Source organism: Arachis hypogaea, chromosome 19 (assembly GCF_003086295.3).
Source record: "Arachis hypogaea cultivar Tifrunner chromosome 19, arahy.Tifrunner.gnm2.J5K5, whole genome shotgun sequence".
Lineage (NCBI taxonomy): Eukaryota > Viridiplantae > Streptophyta > Magnoliopsida > Fabales > Fabaceae > Arachis > Arachis hypogaea.
Window position 1 is genome coordinate 23,849,162 of NC_092054.1, and position 13,419 is coordinate 23,862,580.

At 35.9% G+C, this 13,419-nt stretch overlaps 1 protein-coding gene across 1 annotated transcript; it reads left to right on the forward strand.

Annotated features, from left to right (window-relative positions):
* The first annotated feature begins 9,013 nt into the window (after nucleotides 1-9,013).
* LOC112778113 (zinc finger BED domain-containing protein RICESLEEPER 2-like) lies at nucleotides 9,014-12,726 on the forward strand. The gene is made up of 9 exons (XM_025822478.1): nucleotides 9,014-9,222; nucleotides 9,838-9,980; nucleotides 10,058-10,119; nucleotides 10,283-10,293; nucleotides 10,378-10,415; nucleotides 10,510-10,716; nucleotides 10,783-12,134; nucleotides 12,215-12,533; nucleotides 12,623-12,726. Exons 1-9 carry the CDS (start codon nucleotides 9,014-9,016, stop codon nucleotides 12,724-12,726), a joined length of 2,445 nt encoding a protein of 814 aa, XP_025678263.1.
* Nucleotides 12,727-13,419: the final 693 nt, after the last annotated feature.

Here is a 13,419-nt window from a genome sequence, read left to right on the forward strand (position 1 = left end):
CTCAGGGTGAACCGAACACAATACTCATGGTGAACCGAACATAGTACTCATGGTGAACCGAAAATAATACGATTGTATAGTACTGAGTGAACGAAACATAATCCATTATATAAAATCAAATTCAAACAGCTTTCTGCAGAATGAACCGAACACAGTACTCATGGTGAACCGAACATAGTACTCATGGTGAACCGAATATAATACAATTGTATAGTACTGAGTGAACGAAACATAATCCATTATATAAAATCAAAATTCAAATAACTCTGCCTACAATTTACATATTATCAATTTAATTCAATTCAATTCAGTACACCTCCGTCCATTTAATTCAATTCAAATTAGCAATTGCATTCCATTCAATTCAATTCAAAATTGAATAATCCAAACTTTGTCAGTTTGATTCGTTTCAGAAGAGTAATCCAAATCGCTCTCCTGTTTACCAAAAAATTATGAACCCTTAAACACTGAATCCTAAACACTAAAACCAGAACCCTGAACCCATAAACCCTAAATCCCTAAAACCCTAAAACCTAAACCCTAAATCTTACACCCTAAAACCTAAACCCTGAACCCGAACCCTGAACACTGAACTCTGAACCCTAAATGCTAAATCCTAAACCTTAAACCCTAAACCCTGAACCCTACCGTAAACCCTACACCCCTAAAACCCTAAACCCTGAACCCTAAACCCTAGACCCCTAAACCCTCAACCATGAACACGATGAACTGAAATTAATACGCGGGACGAACCGAAAGTTTGAAACACACTGAACCCCTATGCACTGAACCCTGAACCCATAAACCCTAAAACCCTAAACCTTGAAACCCTATCGTCATTCTTTTGTTGTTGTTGCTGCTGTATTTTTTTGTCTTTTCCTCCTTCTCTCTCTGGTGAAGAAGCAGTAGAAGGTGAGAAAGAGGAGTTTTGAATAGTACAGAATGAACCGAATACAGTACTCATGGTGAATCGAACACGGTACTCATGGTGAACCGAAATCTTAGTTATGGTGAACCGAAATCTTAATTACGGTGAAACAATTATATAGTGTTTAGGGAAGAAAACAGAACATATTGGTCTAATTTTTGTTAGACTCCTTTTTGCGGACCGAACCGAAAACATGAAAGTGATGAACCACCTCTTTAGTACTTACCGAATTGAAAAGTTACTCACATTTACTCAGAGTTACTCACAATTACTGACACTCACAATTACTCACAGTTACATATTATCAATTCAATTCAGATGTAGATTACCTTAGTCCACTCAATTCACTTCAAATAAAATTAAAGAGTTCATTCCATTAAATTCGATTCATAATTCAATAATCCAAACCTCATCAAATTGATGCGTTTGAGAAGAATCATCAAAATCACACTCATTCAACTGATTTGAAGTTAATTCATTCATTGTTTCAATTCAAAAGTGTCGATCAAAGAAAAAAACGAAGAAGAAGATGAACGACGAAGATAATTGCGTTGAATCAATCCAAATCCATAATGCATAGAAGAAAAACGCGAAAGAAGAGAACAACGAATTTAATTAGGTTGAAGAAGGAAGAGGAGGAGGAGGAGGAGGAGAAGAAGAACGCGAAAGATGTTTAGGTTATAAGAGGTGCGTATAAAACAAACGGGAGTGTGGGGCGTGGAGTGAAAGTTACTTAGATACCATCCAGGTAATTTTTACATGGATGTAGAGCTTTTCCCATATTATAATATATAGGTAAGAATTATATTTTCTATATATATAATGAAAGGAACAATATACATACATATGTATAAATAGAGAATTATATTTGTTCGGTAGCACTTAGACCAAACGGATCAGGTACGGAGTTCACCGGAGTAGAGAAGTTGCAGGGGACTGGTCCTGGATGGATTTAAGTATGGAGGCTCTTCCGGGTCGTCGAGTTGAGGAAGTGGTGGGGCTACCTGTAAGGACTCCAATGCTCAAGTCAGTGTCCGTACAAGAGGCGGTTATTAAGGTTAGGGTAGGTGATGTACTTTTGGGGAGGGGTAGGTCCCTCCCCTCTTATAATTCGTACTCGGGTGGGCCTCCTGGTAGCCAGGTCCACCTTCCTAAAAGCTTCTGCTAGCTGTCCAAGTCCAACGTGGACGAGGGAGAGTAGATCCCCTCCTAAATCGGGTCGCATAACTCGTAGGGTCGACCGCTCGGGCGTGGATCCGGGTCGTTACTGGGTTGGGCCGGAACAATATTTAAATTTTTTATATAATGGGGATAAATTTTTTTTATTTAGTCACTTTAAAAAAAAGTAAATTAATTTATACCATTAATTAATTTTTGATTAAGATAATAGGATTCACAAATAATAAATATTATAAATTTAAAAAATATTAAAATATCATTTTATCATTTTACTAATATTGTTATTTTAAAAAGTTTTTTTAATTTTTTAATCCTTCTACCTGTTATATTTCTCTTTCATTTCTAAGGTTTTGGCTTTGTTTGGATAGAAGTAAATGAAAAGAAAGGAATTAGGGAGGAAGGTAGGGAGGGAAAAGAAACAGAGATCTTGAGTTGTTTAGATATAGGAAAATCGGGGAGGAAAAGTAAGTTTAATAATTTAATTTCATTCATTTGTTTGGAATAAAGTGTAAAACAAAAAAGAAAGTTAATAGTTAAAATAGTTTCCAAAAAATCACATGTAAGTTAATTTGATTTTTGAAATACCATACACTTTAAATTAATTTCTATAAATTATAGCTTATAACTATGAGTCAAATTTTTATTTTCGTTAATTAAATAATGACATGTGATATAAGATGTCTATCTTTTGAAAATCATATTAATGTATATATAATTTTTTGAGAATCATTTTGACTATTTATACAAATTAAAAATCAAAGATTAAAATCAGATTAACTTTTTAACACATATTGTTTTGTATACTAAGATTATTTACATAAAATGAAATGAACAAATAGTTATTAGTAAATGTCTATTTTAGCTTTAAAAATTTGATATCTAAAATAAAGTTATTATAAGAAAATATCCTCTTAGCATAAAATTTCCTATCCATTTTTTTAAAATATTTTTGGTCAAATACAAATTATTAAATATATTTTCTTAGTTGAAATCATCAAATTTTAAAAATAAAAAAATTTTCATCATAATTATAAAAAATTATATTAAAATATAATTTATAAAATTATTTTAAAAATTATCTAAATATATGCATATGATTGAATAATTATATAAAAAAAAAGTTTGTGCTAACGATACATCAAAATCATTTTTTTGCCATTTTTTTTGTTTTGCTCTTTTCTTTTTGTCTATATTGGCTTCTCTTTTTTGTTTTTGTCACGTATTAGGCTTATGTTATTGGAGTTGTGTTCAATTCGGGCGGAGAATTTGGGTTTTTACCTTCTCTGTCAAGTTGCGTTCTATGTCCAGCCCAAAACAAAAGTCTACCCTACGTCCCAAAAAATTAATAAGTCTAATTATTCATTTTAATTCTATTAAAGATAAATACCAAAAAATCAATTTGGGTGAGTCGAGTAGTCAGTTCACTCGTCCACTTAAACAAATGTCGTAGTTTGATTCCCATCTTATGTATGCAGCAACCCATTAGCCAGCAACAAACCATTAAATGGAGCTCAGATCCACAACGAATTAGTCCTTGAGCTGTCGAGGCATATGCTTAGTCTTTGATTTTTTTTTATATATAGCAGGGCCCAAGGCCCAGTAGAACAAAAAAATCACATCAGAACATCTCTTGGGAGTTTGACTCCACTCCTATCGGCAAGCAGGTGTGGTGCGAGCATGGTAGGGAAAAGCTCGAAGCAGTGGACTCCAGCTTCTTGTTCTTGCCCTGCTTTAGCAAAAGCATCTGCACAGAAATTTGCTTCCCGGTAAATCTGCCGAACGACGATGCACGGATCCAAGCCAATTAGAATCTCTTTAATAGACCGAATCAGAGCAAATTAAAAGTGCTTCTCCATTGGCGACTTTTGAACTAGCTCCACCTCACATCTAGAATCAGACTAAACCATAAGCTTGGAGATTCTCATCTCCGTTGCTAGCTTGATGTTGACATAAAAATCCAAAATCTTCGCCATAGTAATGGTACACGTCCCAATCTTCATGCTGAAACCCGCTACCACACAGCTCTCCCAATTTCGAATAATGCCGCCACACGCTCCTCTACTTCCAGGGTGGAGCACCGAGCCGTGCACATTCAGTTTGAGCCATCCATGTTTCGGTGGTTCCCATCCAATTGATTTCTTTCTGGTATGTCTAAAAATTCTAGTATTGACCTCTGTTATGTTAAGAGCAAAGTGATAATAGTCTGCAAGATTTATCCCAACGCGACGAAATTAAACATTCTTCACTGGAAATAAGCTCGTTTCTACTTCTCCACACTAAGTTACAGGTGGTGATAAAAGTTATGGGCCAAGTAGTCATATTAACCGAAGTTAAGGCTTCCAGAAGATTTTTTATCAACCAGTCATGGAAGGATTGAGTGAAAAATGTCTCCTGATAATCTTTGTGAATGATACTGGTCCACACTTTGAGAATGAAAAGGGCGATCCCGCAAAACATGGAGTATCGTCTCTTCAACATCATGGCATCTGGGGCAGTCTTCAATTAATCTTCTACTTTTACTTTTGCTATTTGTTAAAAAAGCTTCATGAGTTAACAGCCAACTGAAAGACTTCAGTCTCTGAGGAATCTTTAGTCTCCAAATTTGCTTGTATACGTTACTGCTTTTATTATTATCCTTAAATAAAGCGTCGTAGGCTGTTCTGATAAAAAAATGTCCATCTGCTACTGGAGCCCAGCTCACACAATCCTCCCCCATAGAGATATTAGGGGCTTTTAAGGTGCGTAGATGATCAATCAGCTCGTCAGGCAGAACCTGAGAGATTTTTCCCCAGTCCTAATTCCCATGCTCATTCGCATAATCTCTGATCTTCCCAGCCATTCTATTCTCGTCCAGGTTGATATTAGCATCTTCTCTTAGTTTAGGAATCCCTGGAATCCAATGATCTTCCCAAACCGAAATATCATTTCCATCTCCTATTCTCCATACAAGCTGATTACAAAACTTATCCCAAATAGAAGTGATTCCCTTCCACGCATTCGAGCTACTAGTTTTTTGGTGAACTTTAGGGATCTTGCCATTCTTATATCCGTACTTAGTTTTCATGACTTTTACCCACAAGGTGTCCTTATTGTGAATGAGACCCCAAACCAGCTTCATAAGGAATAACTGGTTAGTCTCATAAGCTTTTCAAATACCCAATCCACTCTCTTCCTTAGTCCTACAAACTTTGTCCCAATTCAGAAGATAAACCTTCATGTCTTCTTCATTATTTCTCCAGAGAAAATCTCTACAAAACTTATCAATCTTATTATAAACCGCTTTGGAAGCTGCATAGTTTGCATACAGTAGCTAGGGATAGTGGATATGACAGATTGGACGAGCGTAGTTCTCCCAGTGAGAGACTTATTCCAAGATGAAAGCTTGGTATGAATCCGATCAATCACAAACTAGAAGTGTTGCTGGTTTCATTTCTCATGAATAAGAGAAACTCCTAGATATCTTCCTAAATTAGATGTGAGGGGCACCCTAAGTTCCTGGCTAAGCTATTGCTTGAGTTTGAATCTTGTTTAATTTGTTTGAGTTTGAAAATGGTTGGAAAGAAACTGGAATTTTATCAACAAGAAGACCTAATCACAGTTTATGACTTTGTTGTGTATCTTAAAATAGTAAAGATATTCGAATTTTTTCAACAAGCTGGACTTTCCTTCACCATGTTATTGTTGTGGCTTACTGCTTGTTAGTACTCCTATTTTTCCTTTAGTAATTAAAAATACCATGACACTGGTTGTTTGTTATAAAAGGATTATGAATCTTATGAGTGATTATGCAACGTGATTACACAAAATTATTGTTTAATAAAAAAATTTGAAATACTAAAATGTAGTTCTAAAACTTTTAGTAAAATATAATGAAGAGTACTATGCATATTGTGTTTGCTCATTCTTCAATTAATTTAGAATTAATCACTTAATTGCTATGCTACTAATATAAAGTTATATGTACAAAATAAATTATTTAACATTGTCATTTGTTGAATAATTGTATAATGATTTTAGTTTGTGTCAAGGTTTTAAAAATGCCTAGGAAACTTCGGTACACCTTTATAAGTGCAGCCAAAACTGATGCTGGCACTGATGTCGTAACTCAGGATAATAGTGTTGAAACATCCCGAATGAATACTTCAAAAAAAAATCCTGTGCATCTCGTATTGAAACACTGGTGGCTCCGTCAACTCCGACTAATGCCTATGAAGCTTCCACACCACGCACAGAGAACCGATTAGAAGCTAAAGTTGGTGATGTATCTTCAAATGATGAGGATTACAATCCAAAGGCTGATGTAGTAGAATCACGGGATGATCACGTCGATGACTTATTTGTCGAACAAGAACCAGAAGGTCACATCAATCCCAACAACCGCAAAGATACGAATTATTGGTCCATAAATGTCTTTGGTAATAATCATTCCTCCAATCTTGTATATGTTCAATTTTTAATTCATTATATTGTATTTTCTTTAGTTAGTGCCACAATCATGCAAATTAAGTGGGTCTTCTTCCTTAGAGGATGGCGTGACACAGAGGCTATAGCACTTCCTCCTAGTAGAAAGATCGTACTACGATTTAACTGAGAGTTGCAACCAGTTGATCGGGCGAGTGGCTTATTAAGTGGATATTTAGGGAGTTTGGCAGCTGACTTTAACCAATTTCTAATATGCAAAAAGAGTTAGAGGACAATGAACAAAGATCTGAAAGAACATGCATATAACACAATTAACATATAACTTTAGCTTTGATAGTTTAAGGGGTTTTGGGTATAATTTTTTTAGGGTATAAACTTCGTGTCGGGTATTTTATACAACTTGACAAATTTTCGTGTTCACTATTTCACATGTTTAATGTTGGTACTCTAATTTATATAATTTAGTGACTAAATGTGATATAGATGCTTATGTTATTTTAAATATTTTTATATTACTCCTTATTTTTTCTTATTTTCATATTCTTCGCATTATGTTACTTTTATATCTATTCCTTGGTTTTAGTTACTAACAATGTCTCAATTTTGTAGCGGGTCTTTGAATATGAGGGGGATGACAAATGAATAATAAAGAGAGGAATTTTGCAAAGGATAGGATAAAATTGGAAAGATTCAAGAAGTTATTTCATAAGTTTCATCAGGAAGAGACAAAGACAATTGAAGAAAATGCTAAGCGTAAACCATCAGGAATAGATGCAGCTAATTGGAAATAGTTCACTACAAAAAAATATTGAGAATCATCGGATTTACTGTTAAATTTTGCATTGTAGAGTAGCGGTGGATTTACTGGCAGTAAAGGCGTAAAATTCGTTGGGTTAAATTATTCAGCGAATTTACATTTTCGACGGTAAATTCGCCGATAATAATTGGAGGAAAACAAAAAAAAATAGCCATGTAAGTTAGTATCGGATTTATCGTCAGATAAATCCGCCGGTAAACCCATTTAGTCAATACGTTTCGTTTTGGTGACTGGGAATGGTTTATCGTCGGGTATTTTCAACGGTAATTTTACCCTAAATTCGAAGTGTGAACGCTCTCCCTTTCATTTCAAATCTCTCTCTCTCTCTCTCTACCCTTTCTTCTCCCTCTCTCTCTAACCATCTACCTCCCCACCGAACTGTCAACTCCGCCATCAGCCCCGCCGCTGCCACCTCCTCAATCCATCTCTCTCTCTATCTCTCTCTCTCTCTCTCTCTCCTTATTTCTTCCACTCTCTTCCTAACCCTCTCCCTCCCTGCCGCTCCGTCAGCCCCGCCGCATGTCAGCCTTGTCGCCACATCTTCTTTGGCAACCCCTCTCCTTCTCGCTGCCATCCAGTTCTGCCAGTTGCCACCAATAGCACCGGCCACCACCAGCATTCTCCCATTCACTTTTGTGTCTACATTCTCCGGTGAATAAATTTTTATTTTTGTTTTCGTTAAATTTAGGATTAATTTAGGTTTTATTGTTAATTAGTATAATGATTTAGTTAGAAATAATTTTTCTGTTTAGCGAATTTACATGATTAAGATAGAATTAGATTATGTTTAAACTTTTGTGAGTTCTAATGCTGTAATGATGTGATATTGTTGTTTTTGTGCTGTTGGTATTGAATTGAAATTGAATTTAGTAAATTGGTGATGCTCAAGTTTAAATGCACATATTTCACATAGTTCAAGTTATTATGTTCAAATAGGCATATTGCTAAATATTTGTGAAGTTGGTTAAACTTATTTTTATATGGGTTAATCTTCGGTGAAACTAATTTTATCTGTGTAATTAAATATTTAATTTTCTATCATTTTGGTAGTTCTTTATTTTATGCATAGTCAGTATAATTAATTATATTATATTATTCATTATAATGTATATTATATTTGATTGTGTTAAGGTATTATTATTATTATTATTTTGCATAAGTCAATAGTCAACAAGTTAATTAGTATCTCTCGATAATAAGTAACATTAATTTTTAATATGTTTTAAGAGTGAGAATGACAGTAAATTCAAAAGAAACTCAAATATGAGATCATTTTAAATGACTTACGGATGACTTCTTATTTGAATATGGACAAAATTATACATGTAGTAATATATATTGCTAAATGTTTGTGAAGTTGGAATGTGTACTTACCTCTTTTATTTTAATTTATTTAACGGATAATGTATTTCTTTAACTAAGCTTAACGTAGTTTATTTTGATTAAGTATTTTGAATAATGTTGTGAATATGTTTAGCATATTTTTAATTGGTATACTCTTTGCAGACATGACGTCAGGTAGAGGTGTTGCGGATCACCCTAGTGGTCGTGATCGTGGTAGAAGAAGGGTTTCTGCCGGTACCCCTGGAAATTCTGGACCATCTCCCTCTAATCTGACTACCCGGATGATGTCATAGGTTGCGGGTGCATCAGAATAGCCAATCATTATGGTGCCTAACCCCAACTACTTTTCTGTATCTACGGCAACGACGCCGCCTCTATCTGCTCAGCAGCCTACTATCTCAGCGACGCCACCTCCAACGACGAACACGGCGGCACCGAAATTCTTTCACGGAAACCAGCCAGTTGATGCCCCTCCACCACCTCCCATCACACGGTTGACGATAGGGGTAGCAAACGGGCCTAAACCCGCTGGGTCAGCCCACGTAACCCGCCAAAAAAGATGAACCAGGCTGGAAATTTGGGACCGCCAAAAGACAAAAGCCCGCCTAACCCACACCGCTTAAACCGTGGGCTTTGGCGGGGCGGGGCAGGCTTCCCCGGCGGGCCGAGGCATTTTTTTGTTAAAAGGCTTATTGTTTTCACCCAGACCCAGAACCCAATTAACCCCGACCCGACCTGACTCCCCAATGAAACCCCACTGAATCCCTAACCCCAATTTCCAGATTTGCAGCTTTGAGCTTCCTCGACCTCAATCCTCACCGTCACTCTCAGTCTCTCACTCGGTCACTCCCTCGGTCGTCAACACGACAACACAGAGGACAGAGCTTCAGCCTTCAGCCTTCAGCTTTCAGCTTCTCCAGTCTCCAGTCTCCACTCTCCACCCATAGACCATAGTCAGTCTCACTCACACGGTCACACCCGCAGTCTAGCACTGAGTATCCTCACCCTTCAAGATCGCACTTCCGTCGACCTCAGCCTTCACGCTCGCACTTCGGAGTTCCGTCCTTACCCCTGACACTCGCTGAGTCGCAGTCACCGTCGATCTTCGGTCCTTGTGAGTTGTAGCTACCGCTGCTGCTCTGTCTAGCCGTTGTCGCTGCTGGTCTCAGTCCTGGGCTCCTGGGTCTTGTCCTCTCACTGTTGGTCTCGCTCTTTGGGTCTCCTTGTCTGTCTTCATCACCGTGACACCGCTGCTCCTCGCCTCCTCTGTCCTGGTCCTCGTCTCCTCTGGTATGTTAGTTTTCTGGCTTAGGATTTGAGAAAAGAGATTTAGGTTTATTTGTTGTGTTTTTTGTTGTTTGATATAGGTAAATTAGGGTTTATGGTTGATAATGGTTATTTGATTATATCTGATGCAGATTCAGAAATTGTTTGCTGTTTTTGGTGTTGTTTGATAATAGTTGAGTTTTGATTACGGTTGATAATTGTTGATATTTGGTTGAATCTGATGCAGATTCAGAAATTGTTTGCTATTTTTTGTGAAGTTTTGATTATGGTTGATAATGATTGATATTTGGTTAAATTTGATGCAGATTCAGAACTTGTTTGCTGTTTTTTGTGTTGTTTGATAATGGTTGAGTTTTGATTATGGTTGATAATGGTTAATATTTGGTTAAATCTGATGCAGTCATGCAGATTCAGAAATTGTTTGCTGTTTTTTGTGTGGTTTGCTAATGGTTGAGTTTTGATTAAATCAGATGAGTTGATACTTGTTTTATTTCAGATTCATATAAACAATTTATATTTGCTTTTATTTCAGAAAATATGAATTCTGAAACTGTGAGTAACCTTGTTACTGCTGGAGCTGGTTCTGAGGCTGCTCCGGTTGAGGTTGATGAACCTAGTTCGAAAAGGCTGAGACCAGCAACATCTGATGTTTGGAATTTTTTCAAAAATCTCGGTCTAGATAAGGATGGAGTAGAACGTTTTGAGTGTAAAGGATGCAAGAAGGTGTTTAAAGCTGGAGGTAAGTGATATGGCACTTCTACTCTAAAACGATATCTTGATAGTTGTACTCAAATTAAGCATGAAGATATTGGTCAGACTATAGCAGAATTGCAACTTAAAATGGGTGCACTTAAGATTGATTCAGGAGTGGCTAGAGATATGTTTGCTTCTTATGTAGTTGCTGGGGATAAGCCATTCAATATGGTTGATGATAGGAGATTTAGAAATTGGGTGAAATATATAAGTCCAACTTTAAAACTTCTTTCTAGGAATACGGTTAAGGCTGACATAGTGAAAGTTCACAAGAGAGAAGCTGCGAAACTTAAAAAAATTTTAGTTTCCATTCCAAATAGAATTTGCTTAACATCTGATCATTGGACTTCCAGTACCAATGAGGGGTTTATATGTTTGACTGCACATTTTGTTGATGAGAACTGGAAATTACAAAGTAAAATTCTCAATTTTTGTCATATGCCTCCTCCTCACATAGGATTTGATTTGTCTTCTAAAATCTTTACGCTTTTGAATGAGTGGAAAATTGATAAAGAGATTTTTTCCATTACTTTGGACAATGCTTCTTCTAATGATACTTGTGTTGAACACTTGAAAAGTACTTTGGATGTGCATGGTTCATTGTTGTGTGATGGTGAATTATTTCATGTTCGTTGCTCTGCTCATATTTTAAATCTTATTGTCCAAGATGGAATGAAAATATGTGGTGATGCAGTGCATAAGATTAGAGATTCTACTAAGTATCTGAGAAAATCTGAAAGTCGAATGGTTAAGTTTAAAGAATGTTTTCAAGATATTGAGGGACTTGAGTATACAACTGCATTATATTTAGATGTTCCTACTAGGTGGAATTCACTTTATGCAATGCTTGCAAGTGCTATTCCATATAAGAAAGCTTTTGAAATGTATAAAGTAAAAGAAGCTGGATTTAGGGAGTATTGTCCTTCATCAGATGAGTGGAGAAGAACTAAAAAGATATGTGATTTCTTGTTACCATTTTACGAAACTACCAAGTTGATGTCTGGAACTTCTTACCCAACATCCAACTTGTATTTTTTACAAGTTTGGCAAATCCAGCTTATTTTGATGAATAGTTTGAAGAATGATGAAGTGCTTATAAGGAACATGGGAGAACAAATGATGATTAAGTTCAAGAAATATTGGGAGGAATACAGTGTTATTCTTGCATTTGGGGCAGTTCTTGATCCTAGATTTAAACTCAACACTTTGGTGCATTGCTATAATGAGATTGATCCTATTAGTGCTAAAGACAAAGTGGAGCATGTGAAGAGTAAGTTATACAAGCTCTTTGAGGTTTATGACCACAATTCCTCTACAACTGTAGAGAGTTCTTCCCAACTTCCAAGTAATTTTTCTCAAGCAACATCTTCTGTAATTGGAACTCAGCTTATTAAAATTGTTGGTGTAAGTATTTTTATCTACTTGGTTATATGTATTTTTTATTTTTCATACTTTTTGATTCATATATTGTTTGCAATGCAAAGAAATTGATGTCCCGCAATCAAGAAGCTGAAGTGAAAAGTGGAAAGAACCAACTTGATATTTATTTGAGTGAGGCAACATTATTTTGCAATGATACAATCATTGATGTTTTGCAATGGTGGAAAGACAACCATCATCGTTTTCCAACACTATCACTAATGGCACGAGATTTATTGAGCATTTCTATTACTACTGTGGCTTCAGAATCTGCATTTAGCATGGGTTCTCATGTTTTAAATAAGTATAGAAGTCGTTTGTTGTCAGATAATGTTGAAGTGGTGATTTACACCAGAAATTGGATACGTGGATATGATGATTATGGTATAATTATATTTATGACATACATACTTGAGTGATTTTGAACACTGTTATGTACTATTTTTCTAATATATTTATTTACTTTTTTCTAGAGGAAGATTTAGATGAGGAAGATATTGCAAAAGGAGAAGGCTATTCTTCAGGAGTTGGTTCCAATGATGTTATTGACTTACATGAAGATGAAGATGAAAATTAAGTGTTTCGAATTATGTTTATTATGCTTTGAAGACTATTTATAATTATGTTTTTGGATTTTGGATTATATTTATTTTGTCTATGGGACTATTTATAACTATGTTTTTGTATTTTGGATTATGTTTATTTATTTTGGAGACTATTTATATTTCATATTTGCATTTATATTGATTTAAATAGAAGATATGTCTTTATAAATATTAAAAAAAAAAAATTTAGGCGGACTTAGCCTGCCAGCCCGCCATTATGCGGGACGGGCTAGGATTTTGGGACCGCCTGAATAGGCGGGGCGGGGCGGGCCAGCCCGCCAGAGGGCGGGCTTCCGGCGGGGCAGGGCGGGGTGGGGCGAGCTTCCTCGCCTGCCACCCCTAGTTGACGATCTGGCCTGATGGCGGAATGGCATAAGTCTTTTATATGCTGAAAGGGTTTGATATATCATAATTATTGATTCTTGATTATTGATTCTAGTTTAGTAGATTTAGTAGATTTATAGATTTTGCTTCTTGATTATTGACTGTTGTTTATTGATTGTTGATAATTGGTGCTGTTTAAGCTAATTATTGATGGATAGAGTTTGTGACGCATTCCAATTATAGATTAACTCTGCCGAAATTTTTAAAAAAATCTCTATATATTATGGTTATTTGCTTCTGAAGTTTTAATTTATATTGCCATATTGGTTTGTTTGTGAATT